The sequence below is a fragment of the Corylus avellana genome, chromosome 7 (assembly GCF_965113065.1).
Source record: "Corylus avellana chromosome 7, dhCorAvel1.hap1.2, whole genome shotgun sequence".
NCBI lineage: Eukaryota > Viridiplantae > Streptophyta > Magnoliopsida > Fagales > Betulaceae > Corylus > Corylus avellana.
The window spans coordinates 20,471,550-20,488,536 of record NC_142496.1 but is presented as its reverse complement, the minus strand read 5'-3'; the positions used below and the strand labels follow the sequence as shown (position 1 = coordinate 20,488,536).

General features: G+C 40.0%; 2 protein-coding genes and 1 pseudogene across 3 annotated transcripts; 2 read left to right on the top strand and 1 right to left on the bottom strand.

Annotated features, from left to right (window-relative positions):
* Positions 1-205: 205 nt before the first annotated feature.
* LOC132183634 (NADH-ubiquinone oxidoreductase 20 kDa subunit) lies at positions 206-4,762 on the top strand. Its single transcript, XM_059596996.2, has 2 exons — positions 206-800; positions 4,209-4,762. The coding sequence occupies exons 1-2, from the start codon at positions 403-405 to the stop codon at positions 4,441-4,443; spliced, it is 633 nt and encodes a 210-aa protein (XP_059452979.1). The 5' UTR covers positions 206-402; the 3' UTR covers positions 4,444-4,762.
* LOC148584648 (uncharacterized) lies at positions 826-4,048 on the bottom strand (annotated as a pseudogene).
* Positions 4,763-7,761: 2,999 nt separating the features above from the next.
* On the top strand, positions 7,762-13,501 carry LOC132183632 (KH domain-containing protein). Of its 2 annotated transcripts, none has more exons than XM_059596992.2 (6): positions 7,762-8,204; positions 8,548-8,831; positions 9,024-9,113; positions 9,194-9,265; positions 9,368-9,484; positions 12,070-13,501. In XM_059596992.2, the coding sequence occupies exons 1-6, from the start codon at positions 7,850-7,852 to the stop codon at positions 13,225-13,227; spliced, it is 2,076 nt and encodes a 691-aa protein (XP_059452975.2). In that variant the 5' UTR covers positions 7,762-7,849; the 3' UTR covers positions 13,228-13,501. The 2 variants fall into 2 exon arrangements, with proteins under 2 accessions (XP_059452975.2, XP_059452976.2); XM_059596993.2 differs by having other exon boundaries at positions 7,763-8,204; positions 8,548-8,828.
* Positions 13,502-16,987: the final 3,486 nt, after the last annotated feature.

Here is a 16,987-nt window from a genome sequence, read left to right as displayed (position 1 = left end):
TTGGAAATGCTTTTTAGAAATGAGAATTATAACAATATTCTAAAAAAAAAAAAAAAAAAAAAAAAGAAGAAGGAAATTCCTTTCTAATTGCCAATAATTTTATAAATATTATCATTTAATTTACCTCAATCCTTCGTTTCTCACACACTTTCTTTTCTCTCATCCTCTTGTTCCTCTCCCTGCACTTCCGGAGTTTCTTGTTTTCTATTTCATATCTCTGTATTTGTCTTTTTTCACATTAGTTAACGCATCCGATTCTGCTCAGATAATAATAATAATTATTATTATTATTATTGTACATACGCAAACAAGTTCCATGATTAACATCTAAAAACAAAACAGGCATCCTCAAACCTTTGTTTCTCCGTTACCCTCGTCCTCTCTCTCTCTCAGGGCTCAGCCATGGCTCTCTTAACCCGAGCCTCGACGCGGCTCCCACTCTCGCTCTCGGCCCAGCGCGCTCTCTCCCTCCACTCCAGCGTGCCTGGGCTCTCCTCCAGCCCCAGCACCCCGGCTCCCTATGCGCGGCCCCCACCTCCCTCTGCCTCTCCGGCAGGGCTTTCGAAGACGGCGGAGTTTGTGATATCGAAAGTGGACGATCTGATGAACTGGGCGAGGCGGGGGTCCATCTGGCCCATGACCTTCGGGCTGGCCTGCTGCGCCGTGGAGATGATGCACACGGGCGCCGCCCGCTACGATCTCGACCGCTTCGGTATCATCTTCCGCCCCAGCCCACGCCAGTCTGACTGCATGATCGTCGCCGGCACTCTCACCAACAAGATGGCCCCTGCACTCCGCAAGTAGGCTTTTCCTTCCTTTTTTTTTTCGGTTAATTTTCTGCTTGGTTGCAGAGAAAATGGAATGTGTGGGATCTTAGGTTGACTACATTATCTTTTTCATTTTCTTTTTTCTTTTTGTCTTCCAGTGGTTTGCTATGTTTTTGTAATTGTTGGATTCGTTTAGGTTTCTAGGGTTTTAAACTATTGATCTGAGGCTTGGACGTGTTTCGCAGTCGGAAATTGTTCCGTAAGAGGATGTGATTACTGTGTAGGATTCAATTTTGATGACCCGCGTTAATTTCTTAGGCACTTGTTTGCAATTGCGATTGCCAGTTTCGCTTGCATCGAAGGTCAAATGGTGTTACAGAAATTGTTCTGTGAAAGATAGAAAGTGATAAGGATGGGGGCTCAGAAATTGTTGTCTGCTAGATCTTATTTTCTAGGGATTGTGCTTTCAGAATAAGGTGGATAATTTATGGCTCCATGATCCTCTTTTTCCAATAGTTGAAAGTAGATATTAGTAGTATGACCACAGCGTGGTGATTTTAATGGGGCTTAGATGCAAAGGATGGTTAGAGTAATCAATTGTTGTGCTAAGGGTTTGGAAGGTCAGAGAAGTTATCAAAAAGTACTCTTCTCTAAAAGGTATGGCAAAGGTGGCAGGGGCTCAATTGGTACCATGGTGCTCTTGGAATGAGCTTCATAATATGGTCGTGAATCATATTTGATATTAGATAGAGTAGGATATGAATTGCCAAAACAGTAACTTCACTGTTATGAACCATGAATGAGTATTGGGGGAAGAGGCTTACAAATATCTATCAATAGAACTGGTTTAGTAAAGCTTCCTTTTCTACAAAAGAAACTAATTATTAAGCAAGCAAGTTGGGATCCATATGCCTTGGGCATTTTCTGTATAATAAATGATTTCAATATCTTCAAATGTTAATCTAGAATGCGTGACAGTTTCATTAACTAAACACGTTTAAGGTTGGTTGATCTTGGCTTTGCCATGTTTGTGCTTGTTCTGAAGCATTGGAGCTTGCATGTCTGTGTTATATGGCTCCTAGTGCTGCATAATAGAGTAATTTATCATGCCTCACTGGGTCTACGTTTCTTTTTATATTTTTATTTATTTTCAAAAGTTATTCCAGGAGGTTGTGGCACTAATAGAACTGAACACTGCGCCCTACGAGCAGATTTCAGCCCTGCCCTGCCTGGCCCCATATATGCCTCCTAGCAGGGGCAGTTTCTGGAGTCGTCTGCCCGTCCACGTAGGGGTAGCATCGTGTTCGCATATTGGGTTTGGATCGTGTCGAGGCATGTATAAGTCAACCATAATCCGACTCATTTATTAAACGGGTTAAACCTCACAACTCTAACTTGCTAATTTCATATTAGGTTCACAGGCTGTGTCAAAAATTGTCAACTCTAAATGTTGCGCATCGGGTTCGGATCGTGCCGAGGTATGTGTATAAAACTATATAGATCAACCTGACCCAACCCATTTAATTAAATGAGTAAGACTCTTCATTCTTAACCCACTAATTTTGTATTGGATTCGTTGGTCATGTCAAAAATTGGCCGCTCTATGTTCACAGGGGTGGAGACCAGCCGTATCCACCCTAGTGGACGGGTATTTTTATAGGTCCCATTCGCTTGACTTGTGGGCATGTTCATAAGATGGGCATTCGGGTTACTGGGCGAGCTTAGATTGTCCACCCCCAACTACCTCAAGTAATTGAGAGTTGGTCGGAGATAGAACTCAACGTCAGTGAAAATAATGCGATTAGTAGAGGGTCATGCTGTGAGATTGTTCGGGGGAAGCGGGGAGGTCGGCAGCCAGGAAGTCTAAGACTGAAGCAATGTCGGTAGGCTCAAAGTTGGAGGAGAAGAACCTAGGCCAGAGGAAGGTGAGGCTAGCGAAGTTGGGGTTGGTGAAGCCCTTGCACTTGAGGAAGTCTATGGTGATGAGGACATGTTCAATGGTGCCCAAGGAGGGAAGCTTGTTAGGCTCGAAGGTGGAGGAGAAAAGCCTGGGGTAGAGGAAGGTGAGGCTAGCGAAGTTGGGGTTGGTGAAGCCCTTGGACTTGAGGAAGTCTATGGTGGTGAGGACGTGGTCAATGGTGCCTGAGGAGGGAAGCTGCTTGTTGTTGGTGGTGGTGGGATTTTGTATGCGGGAGGCTCCTAAGGTAGCAAAGGTTCTCACGGTAGGAGGTGTGGAACATGAGGTAGAGAGGTTTGGGGTTGGGAGAGGGGGAGAGAGAGTCGGGGTTTTTGTGGGTGAGGAGGAAGAGAGTTGTTATGAGGGAGAGAGTGTGAAGCATCGGAGAAGGAAATAATTTTTGCAGGAAAGGTGCACTGGTGTGGCTGACAAAGTATTGGGAGAAGGAAAGGCACGCCAGCTGGTTATTGGAGAAGATAAGAGATGCATGACAGATGATGTGTGCAGATGGCGTCTATTGGTCTTGGTAGAAGTTAAAAATGTTTTCTTTTTTACCTTTTAGAAATTATATATATATAATATAGTATTAAATGGATGAGCAGGTATTATCCGCAACTACATACCCTTAACCAACTATCCGTTCATTTTGGGCAGTTTTTAAAAAAAGATCCTGCCCACTTGGGTAATGGGGGAAAAATCCACTCATTACCCTTACGGGTGGGTGCAGCTTGGTGGGCAGGCCGGTTATAACCAGCTCACTGGGCACCCCTAGGCACTAAGATTTGCAACTGCTAAAGTAGTTTTTGACAGCCTTTTTACCCAAGGTTTTAGTTGCTCAAATTTGCTTTTATAGAATCAAGCTTTTCAACTTGGCTTGTTGAGGCTGGCGAATATGCTTGAACGAAAAGACATTCTTGGGCTGTTCATGATTCTGTTGGTGGCATTTTGATACATAAGTATACACAAAATATAATGCAAAAAGCCACTCAAACTCAGGTCGTGGAGAAAATAACTGAAGACCTGGACAAAACTTAAGTAATTTGAGTGGAATATGAGCCTAATAGAGGATTTGGTGAAGGAGCTTAAATGAAAATTTGCAAGCGGGGCTGTAAGGAACAGTTACAGGAGCTAGTTACATGGGAAACGCATGCTTGCTTTATTGTTATTTTAAGCTTTCTAGTAGACAGCATTAATTTCATTGCTTTGAATTATGTAAATAAACACACTTTTCTTGTGATGTTGTTTGTCCACTCTTGAGGTATGGAATATATTATAATTTCTCCTAAACACCAACATAAGTACCTTTTTTCGCGCCTGCCACCTGCCCCAGAGGGGGGAGGGAGGGTTATCAGGACATCCGAAGGATTTTGACAGTTGAACTTGCTTCAAATACCACTATTCACTTATTTATATGTTATTGTCCTTTGTAATATTTGAAGGGAGAGGTAACTTTTTTTGAGTTTCATACTGAAATTTGGTTGCAGGGTTTATGACCAAATGCCCGAGCCTCGGTGGGTTGTCTCCATGGGAAGCTGTGCAAATGGTGGTGGATACTACCACTACTCGTACTCGGTTGTTCGAGGTTGTGACAGGATTGTCCCTGTTGACATCTATGTTCCAGGTTGCCCTCCTACTGCTGAGGCCTTACTCTATGGACTTCTCCAGCTGCAGAAGAAGATTAACAGGCGCAAGGATTTCCACATGTGGTGGACCAAGTGAGGGCATTCATATTTCTAGGCAGCTTTTTAGCTGCATCCTTATGACAATAATAACTCAATCTGTGCTTATGCTTGCCCTGCCCAAGCGCTATGTAAAGGGAGAAGAAGTGTTTTTTACATGTTATGAATTTAGATCCTGGGATGTCATATGTCAGTGTTTTTGCCTCTGTTTCCTGTTGTATTAGGGAGCTTTTATGGTGGCTCCATATACTGTAAAACTTCCATCTTTTTTTCTGTTTTAACTTGGAAGTGCATGAAGTATCAATTATTGTCATATTTACTTGTTCAAGTGTTAAATAAAATGGCTCACGTTTGTGCAATCAGGAATTGGTGGTTGTATAAGTTGCTTCTAAGTATCAATTAGGATATTCTCCAGTAGAGAATATACAGTTAGTTATAGTGGATGGGTATTTTTGTTTTCTCAAAAAGTAAAAATACACAAACATCTCTAAATTATAACTAACTGGATCGTTCATTTGAACTGAAATGGATCTTGTTCCTCTAAATTTATGGGTTTGGCCCAAGGGAATAGGATCATCTCTAGTCCAAAATGGACTGAAAAAGTTTATGGTTAGTATTTCTTCTTACAAATTCTAAAGTCATAAATAGGACACATGTTTACTAACCAAAAATAATAATAATAAAAAATTAGAAAATATTTTAAAAAAACTAAGGGTGGTCTGGTCAGCCCATAGGGGGTGGTCAGACCACCCCTGTTGGGCCATGAGGTGGCTTCGGCCACCCCCAGACCGGTCACCCATTAAATTTTGTTTTTTGTTTTTTTGTTTTTAGTTTGGCCTTAGGGGGTGGCCAGACCATTCCGTTGGGCCATGAGGTTGCTTCGGCCACCCTAGACCGGCCGAGGCTGGACCACTCTGTTGGGCCATGGGATTGCTTCGGCCACCCCATGGCCCAATGAGGTGGTCTGGCCACCCCTAGGGCCAAATGATTTTTTTTTTTAGTTAGGCCGTTGGGGGTGGCCGAACCACCCCCATGGGCCTCGGCCACCCCAGGCAAACAGGGGTGGTCCAGCCACCCCCCATGGGCTGGCCGGCCACCTTTAGTTTTTTAAAAATATTTTCTAATTTTTTATTATTATTATTATTATTATTATTTTAAATCTAAAATAATATTTTATTATTATTTTCAGTTAGTAGACAAGTGTCCTATTGATGGCTTTAGAATTTTTAAGAAGAAATCCTAGCTATAAATTGAATATTCTCCTATTCAAAATGAATTTGAGAGGATCCTATTCTTGGCCCTAGGGGGTGGCCAAACCACCCCCTGGGACCATGAAGCCACCCCTAACCAGTCCTTGGGGGTAGCCGAAGCCACCCCCTAGGGTCTAAGTATTGCTAATTTCAAATTCGATGACATGGTAAACTGGAATATCAAGCAGCATTTTTCAGGCACTAATCATGAACGACCATCCTCTTTGATATTTTCATTGCGAGTGTTGTTGGGGTATTTCAATCTTTATTATAAATTGTTTACAAATTGACTTATCAATGTGTCACTTAATGTATTAAGTTGCTAAACAATTAAATTCTTTAGTTAAATTTGTTGGTTAACTTTTTTCACTTGTGTTATGTGATGTGGCATTAATTTAAGGGAATTATAGTGAAAAATGTTATCTCAAGCATTTTCTTTTCACTGTACATAAAGATGAAATGCGGCTGCCACATTATTCTTACACATTTTCAGCTTCTTACCTTTTCTAAAGTAGAAAATAAAAATCAAATCTTGGTGAAATTTGCATATCATTGGGGATAATGATCGTTTTTATTTAAAGTGAAATGGAGAGGTTTTATTTGATGATAAGATTAAATTTCACAAATTTAATAGTATATATATATGCACTACTATACTATTTAAAGTTTTAAATGATGTAGCGTCATGTATACTATTAAATGCAACATAACAAATTTTTGATCGTAAAATGAATTCTCTCTATTTTACTTGTTCTTAAGATGTAGTTCAACCGGCTGAAAACCACACTTCTCATATACTACTAAATATTTGGATTTATCTCATATCTCATATATTGGCAATCTTTACATTAGATATATGAGATATGAGATAAATCCAAATATTTAGTAGTTTGAATTAAAAATAGGAAAATGTTAGGTGTTTTTCTAGTGTTCTCTTAGTATCCTCCCAATTGTGATATGAATTTTAAAATTATCGTTGAATTTAAGATTATCATTATTGACTTTTAATCTATTGGTGATTTTAAAAGACATATCACAGTTGGAAGAATACTAAGAAAACACTAGAAAAATACATAGCATTTTCCTTAACAATATATTATGAAATATGAACATTATTTCTCATTTGAATTCACGGTTTGAAGTTTTATATCAAAGAAAAAATGATGAAGTTATTATTATTATTATTTTTTTGTTGAAAGGGTGAAGCTATTTATGAACTGATTTTCAATAACCGCCAATGAAATTTTTTTTGTTGGGTGCAGCGGTTGGGGTTTCTTGTGCAACCGGTTGTACACAGGGTTGTTAAGAGAGCAAGCTGCTCCCTCGCAAGCTCGGGCTCAGCTCACATAAACTTGGCTTATGATCGACTCGAATATTAAATGAAATATTTCGTGAACATGAATCCTGGCTTGAATATTAAACCAAGCTAGCTCGGTTCGACTCGGCTAAGATCGTGAGCAGCTCGTATAAGGCTCGAATTGATAGTTATTCACATAATTCTTCATATTAATATTAAAAATTGATGAATTTTTTTTTTTTTTAATAGCATCATTTTATTATAAAATGATGCATATCCTCTCTTCGAAACTAAGTGCCTTATTGTATTGATTCGGGCTCCATACTCCGCTAGTCAGACTAAGCAAATGCTCATATGCAAGTTGGCTTCTTGAACCGTTTAAAGAGTATTTAAAGTTTAAATTTATAATAAAAAAATAAATTAAATATAAAAGCCAGCTCGTGAACTGGCTCGGTGCGATTTATTATGAGTTCAAGCTCGATTTTTTGGCTCATTCTTAAGCTCAGCTCGAATAAAATTTAAATAAGCCGAGCCCAAACAAGAGAAGATTGCTCAAGCTCGTCTCGTTTACACCCCTGATTTACATGTTATGGAAAAAAAAAAAAAAAAATTGCAAAGATATGGATGTCTTTCCATTGGTGCTCACTGCTCAGGACGAACATGGATGAAGAATTAACCCTAGCGAATAGGCATATTCGTCCTTTTGTCAACCAAAAATAAACGAAAAAAAAAAAAATTACGGCCCCAAAAAAAAAAAAATCTCCTCTATTAAATCAGAATACACAGCTGCCGCTTGATGCTATATATAAAAGCCACCCTTTTCTTACACCACCCAATCTCTCTCTCTCTGTCTCCCACTAGGGTTTCTCTCATTTTTCTCACTCTCTTTCTCGCTTACAATGGCCGACGAAGCGCAGTACTCGTCCGGCAGTGACACCACCACCAACAAGCGCAAGTACGAGGACCCAACGGCGCCGCCCGCTGGTGCTCGTAGGCCCACCGGCTTCTCCGCGCCGATCGCGCCTCAGTCGCCTGACTCGGTCCACGCGCCGCCTCCCTCCTACAACAACGTCCCGCCTCCCGTCGACGGCTTGACGCTCGCCAAGCAGCGCGCCCAGGAGGTCGCCGCTCGCCTCTTCAACAACTCTGGAGCCGGCGTTGGCGCAGGTGTCCTCGACGCCAAGCGCCCTAAGATTGAGAATGGCGCTTCTGGCTTCGATTCCAGCGATACCGGCTTCAGCTCCGTTCCATCAGGTTTGCGTTCTATTTTCCTGTCCTTTGCTATTCTGGATTGTGTGTATAGGATTTGTTGGTTGGTTCTAGGGTTTTGGTTTTAGGGTTCTCGATCTACTCGTTTGTACTATAGTGCTTATTTTGACATTTTTTCTTCTTCTTAAGACTCTTTATCTTTCTAGTGTTTGACTAGGGTTGGTGTTAGCATGTTTATTCCTAAGAGATTAAATGAAATTATAAAATGGGTTGATTTATTTTGTTTTGAGCTATAATTGAATGTGTTTTGGTGGATTAGTTATAATTTTTTTATCAAGATGTTGCGTCGATTTGTTTGGGTAATGTGTGATTGTTTCAATCTAAACAGATGTGAAGCCTCATAGTCTGCACTCGGTGCCTGCAGCGCCTGCCTCATATGGGTTCCAGAGTTCGAGCAAAAAAATTGATATTCCGAACGGTAGGGTTGGTGTTATTATTGGGAAAGGCGGAGAGACCATTAAATATCTTCAGCTTCAGTCTGGAGCGAAGATCCAAGTCACTCGGGATATGGATGCGGATCCCAATTCTCCGACTAGGATGGTGGAGCTCATGGGTAGTCCAGAACAGATTGCCAAGGCTGAGCAGCTGATAAGTGAAGTTCTTTCCGAGGTGGTGCTAACTTGACCTTGATTGGTGTTTTTGTGGTTTAAGTGCCTTATGCTAAATAGCCACAATACTACACTAAATTTTGTATTATATAGCTATATTGACAGTGGCATATAGTAGTAACTTTATCAGAGTGCATTTCCATTATTTTTGAGTGATTGTGCTTATCATTTATCCCCATGCAATGTATTTGGCCAGGCTGAAGCTGGCGGTTCTGGCATAGTTTCGCGAAGAGTGACTGGACAATCTGGATCTGACACATTTGTAATGAAAGTCCCAAATAACAAGGTATGCAGAAGTTTTTGTATTTGTCAGCTTATTTTTATTGTTACAGTTTAGGATGGTCTGTGATGAGCGTCTTGTTTCAGGTTGGTCTGGTAATCGGTAAAGGAGGAGAAACAATTAAAAATATGCAAGCCAGGACTGGAGCTCGTATTCAGGTTTGTTTTCATAATTTATTTGCTGTCTTTATTGATTTTATTTTAATTGTGGAGTCAATTGGGGCAAGCTGTTTTTCTGAATGAATTCCTTTTTCTGTCCAGGTGATACCTTTGCATCTGCCCCCTGGTGATACATCGATTGAAAGGACATTACAGATTGATGGGACCAATGAACAAATTGAGTCTGCTAAACAGTTGGTCAATGAAGTCATCAGCGAGGTATGTTGGTTAGTGTTAGATTGCAGATTTAGAAGACTCTTTGCTTCTCTTATGCCCAGTTAAAATTTTCTAGTGAGAAGAAAAATGCATTGCAGTTATTATATATGTGTATGTGTGTCTATATTCTATGTTTATCTTGAAAGACAAATGAATTGTGCATTCTTGATTTTGGAAGTGGATTTGTTTTTTAGATGAACAGGTTCTTGTTTATCGGACTAGAGATGGAACATAACTCCTTTTGGCTTTTAATTTTTTTCATATAATCTCTAAATACACACTTACACACACATGTACTGTGCGACCCCCTGTTCATCTTCTTAATGGTATTGTTCTCTTAGGTTCAGCTGTTCTCTTTTCTCTGCTAGTAGCTTCTCCATTTGTCTAGTTTATTCTTATTCATTTCCTGAAAGTACCACTTGTCAGTGTCACTTTTCTACTCTATAATTTTTTACTTTCGATAGGTTCTGTGGTTTTATTGTTTAATATTTCTAGAATTCATAGCTGCCTGTGTTGTTGAAGAAAGGATTTATGATGTTATCAGTAGTGGATTTATCCAGCAAATAATCTCTCAATTGTTATACTACCATACATTTTCGAATTCCTCCCTTCACACTTTCTGTAAGAAAGATATAGGTGATATTGACATTCTTACTTTTTTTCCCATGAATCCCATGTAATAATCTTTTTTCTATCTATTTTCGTGGATGTCATCAAGAATTTTCTGGATTGTCATTGAGTGCCTACCTGGTTAATTCAGAAGGATTGGATATGTTATTTTATCATCAATTTCTCTCCCATTTATTGGACTTGTAAAATCCAGAATGTTACTTCTGCTGCTGTTCTCGTTGGCTTGCAAGGAGACCATGTTCTATGTGTCGGAATAAATCTGGAAGAGGAGCTAAGCCTCTGCATTACTAATGGCTCAGGCTGAGATTTCTTCGATTATGTATTGTTACTAGTTTTTGAGTTAGGAACTGTGTTGCACGGTAATTTGCAATGCACAATATACATCTGGATCTATTATGGATTGAGTTCTGAATTCATATCTAGATTATGAACCTGCAGTGTGTTTTGACTTGTCTACTACCTGAATTTATCATATACTGCAGTAAGATTCTTATGTATATGTCGATTGGCGGATGGTGGATGTATGAATTTGGGCATTGGACAGAGGTGAAATTCGATAGTTTGAACTACCAGTCTATAATGAGGGTGCTTATTGCTGTCATATCTGAGTGCTATGCAGATTTATTGGATAATTGGTTTCTGAGGCAGGCCTGTCGTACTTGTTTTTCTGTTTAGGTTAACTCAAGTGATTAATGTTGGTCAAATCTACTTCTTAGCTGTATGTCCGAGTGAATAATTATTGGGATTATAGCTTGTACAACCGTCGAATGTGCTTATTGATTCTGTACCTATGACTGATTATGTTATTGGGAACTATTGTAGGGTTAGTGTCTATTGGACCATTGGTGACACCAACATGGAATTCTTTGTGTTGGTGTTCCCTCAGCATCACTCTGGTATGGTTCTAAATCCTAATTTCTGATATTTAGTAATATATTGTGGAGAGACGCTGCGAGTTTCTGTTGATGGAAGTACAAGGTCATTGGACTGAATTATTTGTCATTGGATGAGGAACCTTAAGGATTATTGCCTTTATAGTGTCTATTATGACAAGCTATATTCTTGTTAGTGCATTGCTCAACAGTAGCAACAATTAGAAGATCCAGTTCACTTTATTTTATTGTCATACACCTTTTTTTAATTAGTAAACTTGAGTAAATTTTATTTTATTCTTTTTGATATACTTCCGGTTTATTTTGTTATAATCATTTTTAAGCCGTGGAGATTTAATTAGTGTCATACATAATCCTTATTTTGGTCGCACTTTTCAGTCAAAAGTAAGCCTTGACAGTTGCTGGTATTATATTTTGTTCTTTTAATATAATATTGCAAAGATGTCTTTAGATTCATCAAAAAAAGAATGTCATTAGTTTAAAATGACGAGCTGCAAATGTGTCTTCACAAAAATTTGGTAAGCTCTTTTAAGGAGATATCATTTACTTGGCCAATGTCTACTTGGCTCAAAATGTTGATATTCGATGTTATATTTTCTCTTATTCTGATGCTTCTTTTTATTAATTACAATGCATCAATGGATATTATGGAAAGATGCCTTCTAGGTTGCACTTTTTTATAAACTTGTTGCCTCTTCACGGCAATAGGCTATGTATGTCTCTGTTTGCTTTTATATAAAAGGATGTACAGTATTGTGGTCCTTTTTGTACCCATTTACTTCAAATAGGGAGAGGGTGGGCTTCTGCTGGAGTATCTCAATATCTCCTCAACCATTACGGTATGTAGGCATTTATACCCCCTTCCTAGTACACTATGAAATCCAATAATCCGTGTGTGGTAATATTTGCTATTTGTGCGTTCTCTGTTGAATTTTTGGATTTGTTTCGTTTATAATTTTTTTTATATGTATATGCATGTACTTCCTGTGGTTTATTGTATGCATAAATGTACGTAGCATTGCAGAAAAGTTCACCATTGTTATTTGTGGAAACAATTTTATGCAGAATCGTGTGAGAAATCCAGCAATGGCTGGAGGATATTCTCAGCAAGGTTATCAAGCACGACCTCCCACGGCCTGGGGTGCACCTGGGGCTCCTCCCATGCAACAACCAGGTTATGGATATGTGCAGCCTGGAGCATATCCGGGCCAAACTCCCCAGTATAACATGTCTCAGCCCTCTTATCCAGGCTACCCTCAACCTGCCTCTGGTGGTTATGCCTCTAATTGGGACCAGTCAACTGTTGCACCATCTCAGCAGACTTCTCAGGGAAGTGGTTATGATTATTACAGTCAACAGCCAGCTTCACAGCAGCAGCAAACACCTGGTGGTACTGCAGCTCCAGCAGATAATTCTGGTTACAATTATAGTCAACCACCACCTTCAAGCTATAATCAACAGGCACAAGGTTATTCTCAAGATGGCTATGGTGTGTATCAGGCACCAGCTCAATCTGGATATGGTCAGCCACCAACGTATGATCAGCAGCAAGGTTATACTTCTGCATCTGGCTATGGGAATGTGACCAACCCAGCACAAGATGGGCACACTCCGTCCTATGCATCTCAGGCAGATTCAGCCCAAGCTCCACCTGTCCAGGCTTCTTCTGTGAGCCAGCCAGGATACACTAGTGCTCAACAGCCTAGCCCAAGTCCTGCAAGTTACCCACCTCAAGGAACAACTCAGCCTGGTTATGGAATACCCCCAACTTCGCAAACTGGTTATGGTAATCAACCAGCGGCTCAGTCCGGATATGGGCCTGGCTATGGACCACCGCAAGCCCAGAAACCTCTTGCCAATCCCCCAGTTTATGGGCAGGCTACCCAGTCACCAGGCACCCCCGGAGGCTATGGCCAGCCTGCCCCTGTGCAGCCAGGATATCCCCATTCTCAGCCACCCACATCTAGTTATGCTCAACCTGACTCTGGTCCGCAACGTGCCCCACCATCCAATTATGGTGCTGCTGCTGGTCAACCGGGTTACGGACCTCCATCTTATGGTGCACCTCCTGTTAGTCAGCCAGGTTATGGACAGGCACCACCACCATACAGCACCTATGGTAGTGCTTACTCACAGCCTCCGGTTTATTCTGCCGATGGCAGTGCTGCTGCTTCTCAGACTGCTCAGCAGAGTGGAGTAGCCAAGACATCGCCCCAGAGTTGATGATATCTGGTAAGTTGGGTCAGTTTGGTGCTTTGATGAATGGTTTTGTATTCCTATTGTTAGGTCTAGTTAGGTTTTTATATTGTGGAAGTCATAGATGTTAAAGGTAAGGAATGGTTGGCTTTGGCGTTACCTGTGTCTCATATTTTACTCTGCTTGTTCTAAATAATTCTGCTACCTTTTGTTTCTAGTTACCTTACTTTTAAATGCTGCTTGCTGTAAGCACCTCCATCCAGCTTTTATCCTTAAATCATGCATTTTTGAATGTTCTTTACTTGGTTTGGTCAACCCTTCTTTCTTCCTAGTTGGGAATAATTATATTCTAGTTCACGAGGCAGCGTTTTGCCTGTAACCAGAATATGATATGGCAGGCCTAGTTGGTGCATGCAACGATATCTGAACTAGGTTTCAGTATGCATTACAGATTTACTGCTGCAGGGGAAGGTAAAGGAGACGGTGGGATAAGCAATTGGCCAAGGGCCTTGTGATTTTCACTGTCTTGGCACTCAAGCTGTGATAATTACATTCCGGCATGCTCTGAGTTTATATATATATATATATATATATATATATATATATATAACATGTCGATTGCTATAGTTATAGAAGATTTCTATTATGAAAAAACGTCTTTTGGTAGCAATTTTGCAATTTTACAAGATACCCGTATTTATCAATGATTTTATAATTCAGTAGAAACCAAAAGATTGGTTTAAAAATTTATCAATATGACAATTCAAACGTAAAATGCTTTCCTCTTGAATTATCCCCTTCAAGAAAATTACAGAAAATGCAGAGCAATCCAGACGCCTTACGCCATTATATGAAGATGCTTGTTCTGCATCCTTTACCCAGGCTGAAGAATATTGAGGGAAGGCAGGCTAGGGATAAGCTCGTGATGACAGAGAGGAAGGGAGGCCCAAAAATCCCTTGCAAGAAAAGTTGTGTAACTATTGATCTTTAGTTGTGAGGATAATTTAATACTTCCGAACGTGCAGTTTTGATGTGTTTGTTCCTCGATGAATCTAAAATATAAGGCGAAGAGAGTGCTGAACCAAATAACTTACAAGTTAATTGAATCAAAATAAATAAGTTTAAAATTTCTTACAATTTTAGGGTGATCTTCCTGGCATTTCATTGACTCATGGCTTCTCCATCAATATATTTGGCATTTAACCAACAGCGCAAAACTAGTTAAAATATATTTCACACAATAATAATTACTACAGCTCTTAGTCTCTTAAGATGTTGCCACAATAACAAAGATCTATCCCTCTTTTAACTATCTATAATGATGATCCACGCCCTTCATTCAATGACAATTACAAAATTTAATTATAATATAAGAGAATAACTTAACCTCCATTTTGTACCCAACAATGAGGAGTTGCCACCTTAACATGGAGCATAATAACAAAATAAAATTAAACCACCTGATTATATCAGGTTTAGTCAATTTTTTTTTTTTGAAAAAAGAAGAATAAAAATGCTTTGTAATAAAAGATCAGTTACCCCCAGCCCATGGGGTGGCCGCCCAACCACCCCATTGACTAGGGATGGCTGGGCGGCCACCCCATGGCCAAGGGGTGGCAGGGCTTGCTTCACTGAAGTGGGAAGGGCAAGAGTTGGGTTTGTCTAGATGCCAATAAATCCTGCCCCCTCGACATTCTTTGGAAGCCGCACAAAGCAAATGATCAGTCTTCTGGATTCTCCTCCATGATGTCGCCTTCGGCATTGGTTGGGTATTTGGGTTATTAGTTGTGATTCTTTGGCTCAGAGAATTCTTTGATAGTCGTGTACAGATTGGTTTAGAGGGGTTTGGAGAAGGGGATTGATGGGGTTCCGTTGGAGTGGGAAGGGCAAGACTTGGGTTTGTCTAGATGCCAATAAATCCTGCCCCCTCGACATTCTTTGGAAGCCATACAAAGCAAATGATCAGTCTTCTGGATTCTCCTCCATGATGTCGCCTCCGGCATTGGTTGGGTATTTGGGTTATTAGTTGTGATTCTTTGGCTCAGATAATTCTTTGATAGTCGTGTAAAGATTGGTTTAGAGGGGTTTGGAGAAGGGGATTGATGGGTTCCGTTGGTTTTTCCAATTTTTTCTACTTGTTTCCACCTTTTTAACTTCTTGTTCTTACATCTGAGATTTCGATTCCTTTCTTTGGAACAATTTTGATGGGTTGATTTCTCTGCATGTAAAATGTAATGGGTCTTTGGAATGATACTTTGGCGAGAACTCAATAGAAAGAAGATGGCCTAGGCCTAAGGTGGACGGCACGGCCACCTCGTGGCCTAGGGGTGGCCGGCGAGCCACCCCAGATCTGGTTGGGGTGGCACGCCGCCACCCCATAACTCGCTGGGGGTGGCTGGGCGGCCACCCCCATGGGTTGGAGCCACCCCTCCTCATTTTGTTTTTATTTTAAAACAAGTTTTTGTTTATTATTTGGTATGATCTAGTGTGGTTGTGTCTTTTATTTAAGTGTAAGTTTTGTATAATTGACTGAGGTGTTACCTTCTTATTGGTGGCACAAAAGTCACATTTTGTGCAACAGGTGTACCCAAGTCGCTCTCTAATATAATTCCAATATAATCTCAGGATTTAGTTTAGGATTTTGGAATCTAGCATTTTATGAGCGTTTTTAGTAAACAACACCAACCAACCAAGTAGCATGTTCCTTGAAAGATAGGACACTTTTTTTTTTTTTTTTTTTTTTTTTTTTTTCGTTGAAAGAATTATTTAAAACTTGTTGATATAGTTTTTGGTACGGCTTGACTGGCGATAGATTGTCTGCAAAATAATAAGAGTGTCAAAGGGTTTCGGCCTTGGCTAGAGACTCTCTGATGCCAAAGTTAACACTCTTATGTGGAGTCAAAATATAGCATGAGCCCTCGGTCTCTTTTGAAGACCAATTCCTTTTATTGGGTTTTATGTAACTGCTCTCTCCATGTTCCACCTTCAGGTGGTTGATGGATAGTGGGAGGTAGTTTAGAGATAATGAAGGGTGGTTGATAGATAGTGGAACCCATAGTAGATTTTATCCCCAACAAAACTCAATTTATATATATATTTTTTTTGAGAAAAGTTATCAGTTCATTTCATTAAAGAAAACAATAAACATCTGGAGTTGCGAAAAACTCTATATAGTGTTTGGAAAAAATAAAAAATAAAATTAAAAACTCTAAATAAGAAGAGCCATAAGCTCTAAATTAACAATCGCAGAAATACAATTTGGAATTTCCTTTAACTAAATTGTATCCATTTGATTCCTTATTGCATGCTTGGCTAGATCATGTGCCGCCTGGTTTGCATCCCGCTTTGTATGCCCAATCGTCCAGCTTCTACGAGAGTTAAGAACCACCCTAGCGTCTGCTACTAATTGTCCATGCACACTCCAATCTGACTCCAAAGTGCGTATTTCCTGAACCACGGCCAATGAATCCCCCTCCAAAATAACATCTTGGAAACCCAAGTTTCGACATAGTTCTGTTGCCCTTAAAGCCCTCATTGCTTCTGCCATAACTAGAGGATGCAAGCAGTGAAAAATTTTACTCTTTGCTGCATGTGGAAATCCCTTGTAATCCCGCACGATAATCCCAACCCCCAAACATTTGTTTTTGTTATCAAGAGCCACATCCCAATTCACTTTATATCTCCCAAACAGTGGTGGTTTTCATGATACAGGATCTGTTTTTGCACATGGTACGTTCATTTCCCGATTGTTTCTGGAACATGTATGAATCACATATTTTTTTTTTAG

What these genes read in the sequence shown, in the direction of transcription:
- LOC132183634 (XM_059596996.2), top strand. Translation starts at nt 403, where the DNA reads ATGGCTCTCTTAACCCGAGCCTCGACGCGGCTCCCACTCTCGCTCTCG. An exon ending in ATGGCCCCTGCACTCCGCAA is followed by an intron (nt 801 to 4,208) that starts GTAGGCTTTTCC and finishes ATTTGGTTGCAG; the next exon opens with GGTTTATGACCAAATGCCCG.
- LOC132183632 (XM_059596992.2), top strand. Translation starts at nt 7,850, where the DNA reads ATGGCCGACGAAGCGCAGTACTCGTCCGGCAGTGACACCACCACCAAC. An exon ending in CTTCAGCTCCGTTCCATCAG is followed by an intron (nt 8,205 to 8,547) that starts GTTTGCGTTCTA and finishes CAATCTAAACAG; the next exon opens with ATGTGAAGCCTCATAGTCTG. An exon ending in GTGAAGTTCTTTCCGAGGTG is followed by an intron (nt 8,832 to 9,023) that starts GTGCTAACTTGA and finishes GTATTTGGCCAG; the next exon opens with GCTGAAGCTGGCGGTTCTGG.